The 18,235-nt window shown below is 39.6% G+C and overlaps 1 protein-coding gene across 1 annotated transcript; it reads left to right on the top strand.

Annotated features, from left to right (window-relative positions):
* Positions 1-1,064: 1,064 nt before the first annotated feature.
* Positions 1,065-7,846, top strand: LOC141509185 (immunoglobulin superfamily member 1-like). Its single transcript, XM_074218522.1, has 8 exons — positions 1,065-1,068; positions 1,223-1,514; positions 2,511-2,672; positions 3,897-4,090; positions 5,189-5,431; positions 5,863-6,150; positions 6,741-6,851; positions 7,695-7,846. Exons 1-8 carry the CDS (start codon positions 1,065-1,067, stop codon positions 7,844-7,846), a joined length of 1,446 nt encoding a protein of 481 aa, XP_074074623.1.
* Positions 7,847-18,235: the final 10,389 nt, after the last annotated feature.

Consider the following 18,235-nt stretch of genomic DNA (forward strand, 5'->3'; position numbering starts at 1 on the left):
GCCATTTAATGAGTTGGTGGTTAGAAAAAACAAGTTCCTACAAGATTGGGTGTCATATTTATGAATTTAACAGATTTGAAGTCAGAAAAACCACCACATACATGTCTTACAAACTCACTAGCTATGTGAACCCAAACAAGTCATTTGACCTCTGTCTACATCAGTTTCCTCATCTGAAAAAAGTTGAATGTATAGAATCTACTTCCTATGTTATGCAAAGATCCAATGAGACAACATGTGCCACACCTTTTGCAATGGTTAATGGGTCACATGGATAATTGTTGTCATTCACCCTAATAAAACAGTAAATAAGTCAGCCCATCCATTGAACCCCCTCAACCAGCTGAATAGTGTTTCTGAGATGCAATCTTCTGGAGCCTTGGAATCTCACCTTTCTGACCAGTTATGTTCTATTCAGAGTAAGGCTCTTCATGGGGAGGCCCAGTCACTTATAAGTAAGTCTCAGTATTTTGGTCCTGGTGGTCTTCAGTACTAGCTACCCAAAGGAGCTCCTGGTCCCTGGAGGATACACTAACATTAAGTCACTCTGATCCCCTCAGAATTAAACCTTGAAGAACAATGGTCCTTTCATATCTATAAGAGCAGAAATTGTGAGGCCTGGGTTTTGGACGTGTAAGGCAGCAGGGCCAGCCACCACATCCTGGGCCAGCCTCCTGTCCTCCTACCTCTTCCCCTCTGCACAGTTGAGTCTGGACAGCCCAGGTCAGAACTGATGATCCACGAGGGGACCCACAGTCACTTACCTGCTCTCCATTGGTGAGTCTCCAAGGCCATTACTATGGGGAGGAAGAGACAAGGTGCTTGACTGACTGGTGCTAAAGAAGATAGCAGAAACCTAAGGAGGACACATACCCTCTATGTGCATGGTAGGATCCCAGTTTCTGCTCAAGGGGCTCTTTATTCGTATTCTGACCCAGGCAGCTTTAGAGGTTCAGGGACATTGGTGAGAGCTGAGGATAAGGTAGACATGGGATGAAGGGGAGCTCCTGAGAACCTGAATATCTTTCACAGGTCTGTGTCTGGACTGGGTGATTCAGACAAAGATGGGTGAGTCCAGCCCCATGATCCCATTGTATTTTATTTTTTTGGAATGAGAAACCATGCAGTGGATAGATGGGGTGACTCTGGGAGGGGCTGCAGAATCTGGTGGTGAAGGAGACATAGGGAAATCTTTATAATCTAGGATCATTTTCTTTTTCAGACTTCCTTCCCAGACCCACCCTCTGGGCTGTCCTGGGTCTTGTGGTTCTCAAGGGAGAAGGTGTGACTCTCAGGTGCCAGGGCCAGCTGGGGACTGACAGATTCCAATTATTGATGGATGGAAAGTTCAGAGAGGAGAAGAAATCATCCTGGGGTCTGGCTGAGTTTGTGCTTAGGAGGGTGGATGACCAGAAAGATGTGAGAAGCTATCACTGCTGTTGTAGGAAAGGGTCCTATTGGTCAGAGCTCAGTGATCCTCTGGCCCTGGTGGTGATGACAAGTGAGGAGTGCTGGTATATACAACCATCCCTGGTAGAGAGGAGGCCAGTTCTGAGGGATGAGCTTCAAATCTTTTGATAGCGAATCAACAACAAAGAAGGGCAGACCCTCAAGCTTGACTATCTGCTTCCTCTTGTCACCCCCACCTTCTCAGGGCTGCTTCCGAAGTTCACATTTTGGGCTTTGAAACTTTCCAAAACCCTGTGAGAAGGAGAGTACATGGACCATGATGTGAACTTAAGAGATGGGGAAACTGAGGCCTGGAAAGGGGGAAGGGGCCCTGAGCCAATCAACAAATTCTAAACCATCACAATCAAAATTTGGACCCCTGACTCCCAACCTCAAATCAAGGGTTCTTTCCTTGTCTGATCAGTGTCCCCTGGTGACCCAATCAGGAGCCCCGACCACTCCTCTCCCAGAGGATTCCCAGCAGTCTTGGGGAGAAGGGCAACACAGTCTCTTACTGAGAAAACTTGATCTAGATCAACTTTTCTGTCTTCTCTCAGGTCCAAAGTGGCCACATCCAACCTACCCAGTTGGGTCTCCCCTCATTCCTCTCCCTCTACCTTGTGCCACTTCTAGCAACAAAGGCAACTTCTGTGACACCAGGCTGCCATCTGTCTGCTCAGTGTTAGGAGGTGGCCTGCTGAAGGGGGACAGAGTCTGAGATTGGGAGCCCAGAAAGGAGGCACAACACCTGCCTCCCCCCAAGGTCCTGGCTGTGTAACTCTGGACCTCGACCCTACATACTGTGAACCTTGGGTTCTTCTTCTGCGTCATGAGGCTTATGGGCTGGGTTATAAAATGAATTTTCTTAACTCACACTACTGTGATCTCTGGGACAGTGAACTCCCTGAAGGCAGCAGGGGAGAGCCTTCTCTAAACCTTGGGGTTCCCCCATTGCTTCTGAGGAAGCACCTTATAGGTGTGTTGATCAGAGAGGGTAGAATTGGATAAAGGCAAATTCCTCAGAGAGTGACTCTGAGGGAGCCCCTGTCCTCCTCTCCCAGCCCCCACCCAGCCAAGGACACCCCCAGCTCTGCCAGCTGTGCCATCTTTGCCATCTGTGCCAGCTCTGCTCTGGCTACACTGTGGGCTATGAAGGGGGTGGTAGGTCAGGGATCTGGCACCACAGCGGAGGGTGAGGAGGTGGGTGAGACTGGAGTGGTAATGTGGGTTTCTGTTTAATCCCCTAGTCACTGCATTATTAAAAGGACAGAGTTTTGTCAACCTCAAGGTTTAAGAGAAAGGTCTGGAGACAGTTAGGTGGCTGGAGAGCCTGAGTTCAAATCCTCCCTCATACCCTTAATAGTTACCTAACTGTTTGACCTTGGGCTACTTACCTTATCCCATTGCCTTGCAAAAAAAAAAAAAAAAAAAGAGAGAGAGAGAAAAGCAAAGAGGCAAGTCTGAATGAGCCAGGGATGAATATTAGGACCATTTCTTGACTTAGCAGGTCCAGGCTGTAGGGCAGAGCTGGGCCCTTGGAGCTGCTGAGGAAATAGGCAGGTGGGGGAGGCCGACTTCTGCCTATGTCCCTCTCTTCTCCCTTCACTCTCTGTTCTCACAGCCTTCCTAGCCAGAGCATATGTCTGAGGGTGGCCCAGAAACCCCCTTAGCTAACCATGAACAGACTAATAGGACTGGGTAAAGGGGCCTGGTCAAGGCCCCTCAGTCCACCCACCCCCTTCTCAGCTCTCTTTCAGGGGATGATTGGAGGGGATTACGCTGAGAGCCCAGGGCTCTGAATCTCTTCCTTCTTCCTTTCACAGAAATCTTCCCCCCACCCTCCATTTCACCTTCATCTCATAAAATAATATCTCCAAGGACAGGCTTTTCCATCTCATGCCAAATCCCACCCCAGTTCTCCTCCCAGAACTACAACTTCTCCCTCCTGGAGGCCAAGAGCTGGAACCCCTTGAAGCTACGGAGCCCTGGATGGACCAGGGCTGTTTTCTCACTTCTGTCTGTGAGGACTGAAGACTCTGGGAGCTACAGCTGTATTTACTACAAGAAAACAACCCCCCACAGGGGGTCACATCCCAACAAGACCCTGGAACTGACTGTATCTGGTGACTGGGGATAAGACCCCTCAAGGCCCCAATTCCATCACCCCACAAAGGGATCAGAGAGTCATGGGGACCACACAAAATTCTGAGAATTCTTCTGGGAGGGTTTGGGGGAGAAGGTTGGAAGACTCTAGAAACCTGTACTGTATTATATGGACTAAACCTTTGTCTCCAGGATAGTGGGGGGTGTTCCCAGCTCAAAAACAACCAAACAAGAATGTGAGGAACAGATGAAAAAACTGCTCTTTCCCCTCTCATTAAAGGGTTGGGGCAAGGCACCTAGAAATGACATCTGACCTTAACCTCTGGCCCCCCTTTTCTCCTCAGGACCCTTTCCCAAGCCCACTCTCATGGCCCAACCTGGCCTTGTGATGGCTCCAGGGACCAACATCACTCTCTGGTGCTCAAGGCCCAAGCTGTCCCTTGGAGAGGTGACTTTCACTCTGAGGAAGGCCAGGACCCAGAAGCCCTTATAGCACCAGACCTCAACAGATCTCTGGACCAGCTTCCTCCTCTCATCTGTGGGACCTGAGGACACTGGGAGCTAACAGCTGTGCTTACAGGGAAAGGAGAAGGTCTGGTGGAGGATCAGAGCCCAGTGATGCCCTGGAGCTAGTGGTGCCAGGTGAGGGGGGTGGGGGCTCCATAATACCTCTGAGTATGACCCTTTGCTCTCTACCTTGATGAGGTTTCACAGAGAGTAGCATGGGCTCTGTACAGCCAAGAATGACTTGGGAGCTCACAGGATCCTGGGGTTTGAGAAAATATGAGACATTTCTATTCTTATCCAGAATCCTAGGAACAAAGGTGGGGGTGGGGATGAGGTAGGGATGAGGAACAGAGTCATAGAGATTCAGATTAGGAAGAGTTCTTGGAGGTTCTTAAAGTCAACACCTCCCATTACCAATGAGCAAAGTGAGGCACAGAGAGAATGGACTTGTCCAGGGTCACACGACATGTGAGTGACAGAACCTGGTGATAAACCTGAGTCTTCTCTCTCCCCTGAACAAAGATCTGGGTCCTGGTTTAGGTTGAGCTCTGGGGCTGTCTGTGAGGGTACAAATGAAGAGGGGCCAGGATCTTTTCTGACTTTCAGGGAGTCATCAGAACATAGCCAGATGGGCTCCCTGAAATATAAAATTCTCCTTTGATTCCTGGGTAGCTACAGATAAAAAGGTACCAGAGATCTCCTGGCCTGACCCCTCATTTACAGAACAGAGCAGCTCTGTAAATGGGCAGCTGTGGATGCCATAGTGCTCAGGGCTGGACCTGGAATGAGGAAGATAAATTCCCAAGTTCAAATCTGGCCTCAGACCTTTATTAGCTCTGTGACCTTAGACAAGTCACTTAACCTTGTCTGTTTCAGTTTCTTCATCTGTAAAATGAGTTAGTCCAACCCCCTTAGCATCTCTGCCAAGAAAATCTCAGATGGAGTCATGAAGACTGGGTCATGGTTGATAAATAACTGAACAACCAATCTGGAGTTCATTCACCTGGCCAGTGAATGGACCAAGTACTCAGAGACAGAGCCAGGACTTGACTCAGGTGTCCTGACTCCCAACCCCATCTTCTTTCTCTCATGGGTTCTCTGCCCAGGCCTTCGCTCTCATCCCTCCCAGGTCTCATGGTAGAACTGGGGACACATGTGACTCTTCAGTGCTGGCTGCCCTTTCAGAGCCCCTTCAATGATGTAGCCTTCTCTCTGCTGAAAGTGGGGACCCCTCAGCCCCTTCAGAGTCAGAGTCTAGGGGGCATCTCAATTGACTTTCCACTCTTCCCTCTGAGGGCCCAGGATACTGGGAACTACAGCTGTGTTTTCTATGAAAGGATGACTCCACACCAGTTGTCCAACAGGGAGGCAGGTGACAAGTGAAGGTGTGTCTAGGTCCCAAAAACAGAAAGGATTGAGACTCAAACCTTAGAAGGCATGTGATTCTAGACTCTTTGAACTATCACAAAGTACCCTTGGGACAAGGGCTGAGGGTCCCTAAGGAAAAGGAAAACAAAGGTGGAAGGATGAGACAGCACAGGTACTTCTTTAAGCCAAAGCGCAAGGAAAGAAAGAAACCCCACTCCCCATTTCTGGGTGGGGACCAAAGAACATCCAAGGTTTAGCCTCCTTGCCTTTCCACAGAAGGTCACTTCGGACAAGGAATGGCCAAGGAGCCAGAGGAAGGGAGAGCAGATTACCAGAGAGTCTTTCAAGGACTTCCCATTTCTCTTTTCTCTGCCCCCTCATTATTATTACCAGTGAATTACCCTTGAAAACCCAGCCTTCTGTTTGAATTTCCAGATTCACTCCCCAAGCCTTCCACTTCAGACTGGCCTAGTCCAAAGATGGCTTCAGGGGCTAATGTCTCCCTCCTGCTCTGGAGGCCCTCATGGAGACATAGCTTTGTTCTGAACCAGGAGGGAGATGAGAAAATCCTGCCCAGCTTGGAGACCCCTCAGGATGGAGTCCAGTTCTTCCTGACTCAGGTGACCCCAAAGCACTCTGTGAATTACAGCTGTTACTACCTGTCCAATAGCAGTGGCAGTCTCTGGACACAGCCCAGTGACCCTGAGCAGGATATAGTGAGAGGTAAGAGGAATAAGTCCCCAGGACCCTTTGGAGGGGGCCAATGCCTACTCCTTCCCTCAGTTCCAACAAGGAATGAAACCAAGGCCATGTGTCTGTCCAAGAGACATTGGATAAGTGACCACAGACATGTTGACACTGTTCTCAATCCCAGGCCCACAGAGACCATGGGGGTGATCTGATATAGGGGGTCTTCCCCTATACAATCCTCTGACACACATATCCCCATCTTGGTTTCTGGTTTTTCTAACCCTAATTCCAAGGAATAAACCCACTCTGAGCAGTATTTGTGTCAATTTGTGGAATGCCAGTGGTGATGGGTAATTCATTTTTATTCATTTTTACAAGTCAAAGAAATTAAGTGACTTTCCCAAGGTTACACAGATAGGTAACTTTTAAGTGTCTGGGGTCACATTTAAACTCAGGTCCTCCTGATTCCAGGGTTAGTACTCTTTACAGTGTGGCAACTAGTTGCCCTGTGATGGGTGACATTTGAGGGAAACAAGAAGAAAATAAAAGGGCAATTTCAAGGCAAGAAGACTGTCCCATCAGGCCAGTGATTTATGGAAATTCTCTTTTCTCCCCCATTCCAGGTTCGATGCCCAATAATACCCTCATTATCACTCTCAGCCATGTTTCCTTTGTCCTCCTCCTCCTCTGCCTTCTCTTGCTGGCCTTCCTCTGCCAAGGATCCATCTCTAATGGTGAGATAGACTTAACTTCTTCATATCTTAACAATTAGAGATGGGGAAGGATGGGCCTCCATTTCCTCCTTGACTTTGTGTCTTCCCTTTCCCTGTCCATATCAACAGGCTCTTTGTAAGGAGACAGTCCTAGGAGGTAAGGCGACTCGGCTCTTCATTCTGAATGTTTCTTCCCATGGTAACCCATAAGTCTCCACAATGAACACAGTTTCTAGTGAGGAAAGGGTAGTCACAATACCTTCTAGGGTCAACTTTAACCCCCTTTCTTATTTTCTCCCTTTCTCCCTACCACAGGGGTCTTTGTTGCCCTTATCTTCCTTTGAGTACCTGCCTGTCCCAACAGCCTGAGGGTCTCAGAGAGGAAGCTCTGAGTAAGTAAATTGGGGAAGGGATATGATAATAAATCAGAGGGAGGGGATCATGGAGAGGAGTCCTGGCCTAGGAGCTGTGGGAATAATGGAAACTTCCTTTTACTTTAGATAAAGAAGTAACCAAAGAGAGATTAAGGTGACCATTGGTGAGATGGCCCCATCTTGGAGGAGCCAGTTTCATCTTTGACCCTAATTTTTCCCAACAAGGTCTAGACCCCAAATTGAGCCTCTTCTTACATTTTTTCCACTTACCCAATACTGGACCTCAGAACTGGCCATCCCTTAACTTACTGGAATTATTTCTTAAATATTGCAATTCTGATACTTCACTACCATTCCTTCCTTTGTAATTTTACGTAGTTCATTTCATATAAGTTAATGGCATGAGATTGAGAATGCATACATAGACTTTACCAGAGAGGCTGTCATGGCTTTTATGTCACACAAATAAATGTAATAAATCCTACTTCAGAGTCAATCACATTTCTCTTTCAGGTCCCCATGGCTGGAGACATTCAGGGAGTGACCTACGCTGGGTTGGATGTAAACATGTTGAATAAGAGGAAAAGTGAACGCATGATGACACTCAGAGAGCCCACCTATGCAACTGTGTTCAGAGACTGAGAGTTGAAGAAAGAAATTCCCTCCCATGCTCTCCTCTTCCATCTTCTCTCCTTTCCTCACCCTTATTTCAGCCTTCTTTAGTACACCTTCATCTTTGAAGAGCCATGCTCCCCATTGCTTACATTCATTTCTAGATCTTTATAAAAGAGAACATACATCTATGATAATAAGAAGCAAAGATATATAGAGAATAAGGGAGGATGATCATTCCAAAGGGGAAGTCATTAGAGGTGTGGGGAGCAGCTCAGGGCTTTTGAGCTAGACTGGATTGTAGCTGAGTTATGAAGAAATCCAGGCATAGAAAGAGGCAAATTGGAGGAAAGATAAGAATCCACCTGTGTGTAACAGGTACCACAGAGGAATGGAGTCAGGAGATAATTGTGTAGAATGACACAAAAAAATGATCTTTGCAGCTGGTTCATAGAGTGAGAGCAGGGAAATGAAGTGTAAGAAGATTTGAACAAGAAAAAGCCACTGAAGTTTAGCATCTTCCACCTTTCATCTCTCAAACTCACATGAATCCAATTTGAGGCCAATTCCTGTCTTTTTCATCATAACATCTCTTTTCTGTGTCCCCTTCTCTCCAAACACAAAGTTACCCTGGTCTATTTCTATGACCAACTGATGATCTGCTTGGCATAAATCTTTCCTAATTCATAGTCCACTCAATCATCAACCTGACAGTTTTAAAGTGAAGGTATGACTATTCCGGCTCCCTGGTCAATAAACTCCATTGTTTCCTAATTGCTATATAATTAAATATAAAACCATCTGTCATTCAATTACATTTCATAACCTCCCCCATGATCATTTAGCTTCTTATACCTTATATACTGTCAGACTCTCTTGTGACAGATGCCCTTTGGCTCCTTTAGTGGTATTCATGTGGCTCAGTACCATGTCACCAACCAACCATTATTTCAGACACATATTGTATAAGATAGGACAATTAACATTACTTTTATCTATGTAAATGTCATAGAACATTAAATGAGAACTCTCAAATCAATCCATATCAGCTCTGTTTATTCCTCAATTATATATACTTCTTTTTCCCCCTAGAAAATTTCAAGATTGAGAACAGGAACTGTTGTATTTTTTGTCTTTATATCTGAAGGACTAGTCTGACAACTTTTAAGGACTAGATGTTTAATAAATATGTGATTGAATTTTGCCTTTTTGAGGCAATTTTTCCTTTGAGAGGGAAATGATATATGTAGTTTGAGATGTCCAAGAGACTTAGGACTCATTGACTACTTAGGTATGGGAGTGATCTGGATAGATATAAGGACTCAGTCCACAGAAATTGATGGGATCACCAAGAGGGAGAATGCCAAGAGACAAGAGAAAATGGATCTAGGTTCACTCATGGCACATAAAAGTAGGAGTCTCTTGGAATTAAGCCTAAATGGAGAATTCATGAATGGATAAAGAAATTGTGGAGCACAGATGAGGGAAAGAGCAGTCAAGTCTATTTCTGATCTCCATGATGATCCTTTCTCAACAGTCCTTGGATAACTGTTATTGTCCATAGTTATGTTCATTTAATTTGTTCTATGGGATTAAGGAAAGAATTTTTTTATAATTATTTTGAATTTATAGCTAAAATCACACATAAAAATGAAAGAATTTCCATATGGTCAAAAGATCACAAAAAAGAAAGTTGTATATACCTGTCAATTTCCATTTCTAACATTTTGCTCCTTTAAAGAAATAAATGAATACATATATACATACATACATATATATGTCCTCATATATACATATATATATATATATATATATGGTTGCATCTGTATCTTCCCTTTGTTACTTTCAAAATAACCTTGTTTCATGTTCTTATGAATATTAGTTTTTATTATTAAAAGTGTTTCCATTTACATGTTATGAAAGCTTTTCAGTATTCATCCACTTGCATATTTATGTTACATGTTTTTCTATCAGCCTTCCTTCCCAACCCCTCCCCTCAGCAGTGAACATTCTAGCAAAACTTGTACATATACATTTGCCTTTGACATGTTTACAAATTAGCCATTTTATGTATGAGGTATTATGTCTAAGGAAAAAGAAATAAAACCATAGGATAGGAAGGAAATACATGAGAGAAGGTTTTTAAAAAGTGAACATAGTTTCCTTTCATATTCTGTGGGGTTCTTTTTTATTGTTGTTGCTCGTTTGTTCTGTATTTTCCTCTGAATGTCACAAACATTTTTCTGTTCACTGTTATCCATATAATTGTCTTTTTGACAAATGAACATTTGGCATTCACACAATGTGGTTAATCAATTGGAGGTGCTCTCTGAAGAAGAGTTTGGATGCTTGGCATTTTAGTTTGAGAAGAGACCTCAGTTTCTGGAACCTTATCCTGCCAGGTGATCTTGAGAATCTTTAATACAATTCAAATGGAAGTGATTCAGTTTCCTGACATGCCACAGTAGACTGTCCAGTTGTTACAGGAATACAAAAATGAGGTCAGCACAACGGCTCTGTAGTCCTTGAGTCTGGAAGCAGTCTAGTTCCTCTTCTCTCCCACACTTTCCTTCAGAGCCTCCCAAACACGGAACTACCTCTGACAATGCGTGTATCTTACCATTATCATTGTGTACCTCCCTGGAAATCAGGCTTTCAAAGTGAGTGAACATATTCACAGAGCTCAATATTTCTTCATTTGTTGTAACCAATGCTTCCACATATGGATGATGTGATGCTGGTGATGGGACAATTGGTCTTAATTATTAGGAGAAAATTAATATAAGCTGCAGAGTATTGATCCAATCTTGGTTGTATCTCAGTTTCAGGGGCTGCATTGACAACACAATCATTTGCCAAAAGATCATGCACCAACACTCGCTCCACTTTGGTCTTGTCTTGTAGTTTTTTTTAAGTTAAAGAAATTAAAAAGTGTGTGGTACCTGGCCTCAATACCATGTTTTAGTTTTCAGTTTGTTTCATTTATTTTTCTAATATGGGGTAATTTAGTTTCTACTGATTTTTCTGATAATTTTAGGATGTAAAAATTTTGAAAATATTCATTCCCAGCATTATTTCTTGTCATCTTCCTGGCATATGTCAAAATTCTATGTAGTAATTTCCTTTTGTTTCTATTCAGTTTTATAATTTGCTCTTTTTTGGTTGAATATTGGAATTTTTTCATGACTATTCTTAAAGCCTTATTACTTTAAAGTTTATCTACCTAAATAATTTTAAAAGTTATTAGCCTGGGGGCAGCTAGGTGGCACAGTGGATAAAGCACCAGCCCTGGAGTCAGGAGTACCTGGGTTCAAATCTGGCCTCAGACACTTAATAATTACCTAGCTGTGTGGTCTTGGGCAGGCCACTTAATTCCATTTGCCTTGCAAAAACCTAAAAAAAGTTCTTAGTCTGCAGTGAAGTGGAGTAGTGGTGTCTTCTCATAAATCTTCTTGAATACCATGCTTACTCCTTGAAATTTTGTAACATTTATTTTTAGAGATTTTGTGGTAGTTCATTTCCATTTATTTTCCTGCAATCAGTCTGTGTGTGTGTGTGTGTGTGTGTGTGTGTGTGTATTTGTGTGAATGTGAGCACTCATGTGCATTGGTTTTCCTTATTTCAGTTTATAATCAATCATGTCAATATTTTCATACTTCTCTAAATTTATCAATATACACATTGTATTATATAACAGTAATACACTATTCCATTTATGTATAACAAGTTTTTTTAATCAATATCCTAATTGGTAATCATCTATTTTGCTATAAAACAAAGTGTGGCTATGAGTATTTTGGTTTATTTGGGGTATCTTCCTTTTATCAGTAAACTTTATTTTCATTCAGATGCCTTGGTTAAGGAACTGGGCATTTTGAGTGATTTATTTGTATAGTTCCTTTTAGCTTTCCAAAACTGCTGTACTGAATAACTCCACCAACAATATAGTAATGTGGCTGTATTTCCAGAAACTTTCTTTTGATTTTTTATAATTTTCTGATTTTTGTGGGAAAAACTGAAGGTGGTTTTGATTTGTATTTCTCCATTATTAATGACTTGTATTTCCTGATTATCAATGATTTAGGATTAATTATAAATAGCAATTAGTTGCTAATAATTTTTCTATTTTGCTTTTGATAATGCTTTATATTCTTTGAACACACATCAATTAGAATTGACCAAGAAACTTACTTGTTTAGCCAACTTGTATGTCAAAAATTGTCCTCAAAATTATATAGAAAGAGATTTCCTATTTAATTGTTGTTTTTATGATTGATGTATTAATTTTTTGTATGCAAAATCTTTTCTGTTGTATGTAGCCTACATTATCTTTGTCTAACTTGTTTCTATAAGAATGCTTCCTACTCATTACTATGAGAAGTATATGAATTGGTTCTCTTCTAAGGGGAGATTATCTTTATTATTGCAGTCATGTATTCATTTCTTGACTATTCCATTGTTCTCTATTTTTTCTTCCTTTCAAAAATGCATTATCTCTTTAGTTAGTATTAATTTATTGTAAATATTCTGAATTTCAGATATTCTACCTTCCTTCAGTTGATCTGCAAATTTCAACTCCAATGCGTTTGCTGTGTTGTTTCAATGCCAAATGCACATTTGTCTGAACGATCATTTTACAGATAATTCATAGAAAGGTGGTACATGCAAGGCATTCAGAAGAAAACATACAATAACAATTTTTAGGCAGCTCTAAGAAATTTGTTTTAGTGATTTAGAGCAATTTTTCATATGACTATGGATGGCTTTGATTTCCTCATCTGTAATTGCTTTTGCATATCCTTTGACCATTTGTCAGTTGGGGAATTTGTCCATATATTCTTATGGATCAACTAGGATTTTTTATGAATTCAAACATTAAGAAATTTTTAAATAGAAAGTGAGACATGGGAAGCACCAGTGCAGGGCATGGTGTGTCACATCAAAGAAGGTGCTATGATCTATGAGTAAAACAAAAGTGCAGTGACTCTAAAGCAATTTGAAATGTACTAATTTAGAGATGTTGTTTTTTCAATGATTTGTTCTTTTACATACTCTTCTTTAGGATTAGATTACTTAGTCCTCAATTTTCACCTATGTTTTTAAAGCAACCTATTAAACATAAATATTATGTAATAGGATCTATTTCTATATTTTTCCTTACATTGTGATATTTTCATGGCCCAGTATATGGTCATTTTTTTGTGAAGGTGCCATGTAGACCAGAGATAAAGTATAGTCCTTTTAATCTCATTCAATTTTCTTCAAAGACATATTATATTTAATTTTTATAAAATTATATTCATCTCCTTAACTTTTTTCTTATTTATCTTAATGGTGAGATTTATCTAGTCTTGAGAAACGAAAATTGAGCTGACTCACTGGTATAATTTTTCTATATGTTATGCTCCTCTAACTCAAATGCCTTAAATATTTCTAGGCAAATTTTCTGTAAGGTGGCTTGAAGTAAGATATTGAGTTTTCTTTTTAATGATGCTTTCTAGATGACCTATAAGCTGGAAACTCTCTGGAAACTTATTTCTGGAAACTCTCAGCTCAGTTTTATTATTTTAAAAAGCTATTGAGTTTTCCCCAACTTTGAAAATTAATGATTGTTTCATTATTTTTTCTAGCTCTGATTTTTATTCTTATTATAGCATGCTTTTAAGAGAATATTGTTCTATATGACACATGTACAATGCCTCAGTTTCTGTTTCAAAGCATCCTAGAATTGTCTTTTTTAAAATTGCATTTATAATTACCAGTACCTAGCACATTGTAGACTTTTAATAAATATTTTAAGTCAATAATGGTGGGAATGTAAATAGAAGTATTAATTTCATATTATAGAGCAGGTAAAGTGCTAAGTGCTAGGGATACAACTCAAAAGAGGATAAACAGTCCCTGCCCTCAAGAAGGCAAGGAGAAGAAAATATTTAAAAAAAAGAAGTTGAAAAGTGTGGAAGGGGTCAACAGGGGTATTCAATATGGGGACCTGACATTCTGCATAGTTGAAACCAAGGAGAATTGCTGATAAATATGAAGAGGATTTATGAAGTCATTAATATATCTCAGACATTGTGCTAAGCTCAGGTCATTCAAATAGACTAACAGGACTCTTTGAATCATATTTTATTTAGAGATGAAAAAAAGGGGGTGAAATCTATTTAAGATTGTAAGACTATAAGAATTATAAAGAAAATGGACAGGCCTGGAAATTTTTGGCAGTGCATCTCCAATAGTAGGGCTTAAGGGTCAAATCATGGTGAGATCTGGATGGGTAATGTTGAGGATAACACCAATGTATGAAGCTTTTTGCTGAACTATGCACATGGTGGCTTCTTTTTTTTAAGTTATTTATTTATTTATTTTGGATTTTACAATTTTTCTCCTAATCTCACTTCCGGCCCTCAACACCCACAGAAGGCAGTCTGTTAGTCTTTACCTTATTTCCATGGTATACATTGATCTAAGTTGAATGTGATGACAGAAAAATCATATCCTTAAGGAAGAAAAATAAAGTATCAGAGATAGCAAAATTATATGATAAATTTCTTTTTAAATTAAAGGTAATAATCTTTGATTTTTATTCAAACTCCACAAGTTTTCTCTAGGCACAGATGGTGTTCTCCATCACAGATACCACAAAATTGTGCCTGATTGTGACACTGATGGAATGAGTAAGTCCATTAAGTTTGATCATTACCCCCATGTTGTTGTTCGAGTGTACAATGCTCTTCTGGTTCTGCTCATCTCTCTCAGCATCAGTTCATGCAAATCTTTCCAGGGTTCCCTGAATTCCCATCCCTCCTGGGTTCTAATAGAACAATAGTGTTCCATCGAATATGTATACCACAGTTTATTAAGCCATTCCGCAACCAATGGACATCCCCTTGATTTCCAAACCTTTGTTCACATAAACACAGCTGCTATAAATATTTTTGTACAAGTAATGTTTTTATTCTTTTTCATATTCTCTTGAGAATATATACCCAATAGTGGTATAGCTGGATCAAAGGGCATGCACATTTTTGTTGCCCTTTGGGCATAATTCTAAATTGCTCTCCAGAAAGTTTGGATGAGTTCACAGTTCCACCAACAATGTTTTAGTGTCCCACATTTCCCACATCCCTTCCAACATTGATCATTGTCCTTTCTGGTCATCTTGACCAGTCTAAGAGGTATGAGGTGATACTTCAGAGATGCTTTAAATTGCATTTCTCTAATAAGTAATGATTTAGAGGAATTTTTCATATGACTATGGATCACTTTGATTTCCTCATTTGTATATAGCCTTTGCATATCCTTTGACCATTTGTCACTTAGGGAACAGCTTTTTTTTAATTTGATTCAGTTCACTGTATATTTTAGAAATGAGTCTGCTGTCAGAAATACTACTTGTAAAAATTGTTTCCCAATTTACTACATTTCTTTTAATCTTGGTTACATTGGTTTTGTTTGTGCAAAAGCTTTTTAATTTAATGTAATCAAAATTATCTAGTTTGTTTTTAATGATGTTCTCCATCTCTTCCTTGGTCATAAACTGCTTTCATTTCCATATATCTGACAGGTAAAATATTCCTTGATCTCCTAGTTTGCTTATAATATTTTTTTAAAATCTAAATCCTGTATCCATTTTGAGCTTATCTTGGTATAGGGTGTGAGCTGTTGTTCTATTCCAAGTTTCTGCCAGACTAATTTCCAATTTTTCCCAACAGTTTTTCTTAAAAAGTGTTTTTATTCCAATAGCTGGACTCTAGGTTTATCAATCATCAGATCACTATAATTATTTCTTGCTATTGCACCTACTCTATTCCACTGATCCACCAATCTATTTTTTAGCCAATACCAGACAGTTTTTATGACTGATGCTTTATAATATAAATTTATATCTGGTAGGGCTAAGCCAAATTCTTTTGCATTGTTTTCATTAAGTACTTGGAAATTCTTGACTTTTTATTTCTCCATATGAATTTATGTACAATTTTTTTGTAGCTCATTAATGTAAGTTTTTGGAATTAGGACTGGTAGAACAGTGAATGAATACTTTTATTTTGGTAGAATTGTCATTTTTATATAAGCTGGACCTATCCATGCACAGTTGATATTTGCCAGGTTATTTAAGTCTGATTTTATTTCTGTGAGAAGTGTTTTGTAATTGTTTTCAAAAAGTTTTGAGTCTGCCTTGACAGGTAGACTCCCAGGTATTTTATGTGGCTGAAGTTACTTTTAATGGGATTTCTCTTTCTAGATCTTTTTTTTCAGTTTTATTAATTTCACCTTTAATTTTTAGAATTTCTAATTTGGTATTAATTGGGGGTTTTTAATTTGTTCTTTCCCTAATTTTTTTTTAGTTGTAAACTTAGTTCATTGATTTCCTCTTTCTCTATTTACTCATGCAAGCATTTAAAGACATAATATATCCCCTGCCAGCAGCCTTGGCTGTATCTCATAACTTTTGGTATGTTGTTTCATTATTGTCATTATCTAGGATGAACTAATAAATTCTTTCAATATTTTGTTGCTTGATCCACTCCTTCTTTAAAATGCGGTTATTTAGTTTCCAATTAATTCTGGGTCTATATCTCCTTGGCCCAATATTTCATATGACTTTTATTGCATTGTGATCTGAGAAAGATGTATTCACTATTTCTGCCTTTCTGCAGTTGATCATTAGGTGTTTTTGTGTAAGTGCCATGTATTGCAGAAAAAAATGTATATTGCTTTATATCCCCATTCAATTTCCTCCATAGATCTATCTATCATGTCTAGGTTTTTCTAATAATCTATTTACCTCTTTAATTTCCTTCTTGTTTATTTTATGTTTAGAAGTTGAGGTCTCCCACCAGTAGAGTTTTGCTGTCTGTCTTCCTGTAACTCCTTCAACTACTCCTCTAAAACTTTGGATGCTATACTATTTTTTGCATATTGAAATTACTTAATGTCTATGGTACCTTTTAGGAGAATATAGTTTCCTTCCTTGTCACTTTTAATGCTACCTATTTTTGCAGCTGTTTTGTCTGAAATAAGGATTGCTACCCCTGCTTTTTTCACTTAATCTGAAGCAGAATATATTTTACTCAAACCTTTTATTCTTTATTCTATATGTATCTTTCTGCAACAAATGAGTTTCTTTTAAGCAGCATATTGTAGGATTCCGGTTTTAATCCACTCTGCTATCCACTTACATTTTAAGGGAGAATTCATCCCATTCACATTCAAAGTTATACTTGTTAACTCTTTACTGCCCTCCATGTTATTTTCCCACTATTTGTATTTTACCTCTTTTTTTTTTCACATTATCCATATTCCCTGGTATTTTGTTTCTGAATACCACTACCTTCTGTGTGTTTACACTCCTATATCCAACCCCCCTCCCCTTTCTTTAGCTTTTCCCTTTGCCCCTTCTTCCTTCCCTTCCTTCTGTTGGTTCCTCTTTTCCTCCCCCCCTCCCCTTTTCCTCTCTTGATACTTGAAAGGTAAGATAGGTTTATTAACTTAACTATGTGTATGTTAACTTTAAGCCAAATCTGATGGGAGTAAGATTCATGTGGTTCTCACCTCCTCCCTTCTTCCCCTCTATTGCAAAAAGTCCTTTGTACTTCTTAATGTAATGAGATTTACACCATCTGATGTCTTCCATCTTCCAGTCTCTTTACTGTCTGCCTTTTTAAGCAGGTATGTTTTTTTTTTAATCATTCTATCTGGGTCACAGAAAAATCATGACTGTCCATCACTTCTGGCTGAATAAATTCTTTCTAATGGAGTTACAATTCACTTGAGTTATTGAAGTCTTTCTCCTACTGGCTTTCCAACTCTTCTGCCTATGCGAGACTACATTCGCTTATCCCCATGAGACAGATCTTTACTCAAGTTCCTCCATGATATCTTGAGTTGAGAATTTCTTTTACTCTTTTTTTGAGGGTTCTTTAGATTTAGGATCTGGATAGGCACCTCAGTTAAAGTTGGTTAGGGAAAAGTTCTGGGACCCTCCCAACTTTGTGTCACCATCTTAACTCTGCCCCAGAATTTTCAAATTCATTAAAAAAAACTTTTTTAATGATTTTCTTCCTTTTCATGTTCCTCTCCAACTTATTTCTAATTCCTTTTTCACAAAGTGAATAATATGATAACATGTTTAAGATGATTCAGATGACATGATGGCATACCTAGAGAATCCCAAAAAGTCATCTAAAAAACTACTACAAATAATTAGAAACTTTAGCAAGGTAGCAGGATATAAATAAACCCTCATAAATGCTCAACATTCATATATATGACAAACAAGATACAACAGAAAGAGCTAGAAAGAGAAATCCCTTTCAAAGAAACCTCCCTTTCAAAGGCAAAATAAAATACCTGAAAGTCTATATGCCAAGGTAGACTCAAAAAATTTTGAAAACAATTACAAAATACTTCTTA

This window comes from Macrotis lagotis, chromosome 1 (assembly GCF_037893015.1).
Source record: "Macrotis lagotis isolate mMagLag1 chromosome 1, bilby.v1.9.chrom.fasta, whole genome shotgun sequence".
Lineage (NCBI taxonomy): Eukaryota > Metazoa > Chordata > Mammalia > Peramelemorphia > Peramelidae > Macrotis > Macrotis lagotis.

Coding starts and splice junctions, on each gene's coding strand:
- LOC141509185 (XM_074218522.1), top strand. Junction 5,432..5,862: donor GTTGTCCAACAGGGAGGCAG/GTGACAAGTGAA, acceptor TTGAATTTCCAG/ATTCACTCCCCAAGCCTTCC. Junction 6,151..6,740: donor TGAGCAGGATATAGTGAGAG/GTAAGAGGAATA, acceptor CCCCCATTCCAG/GTTCGATGCCCAATAATACC.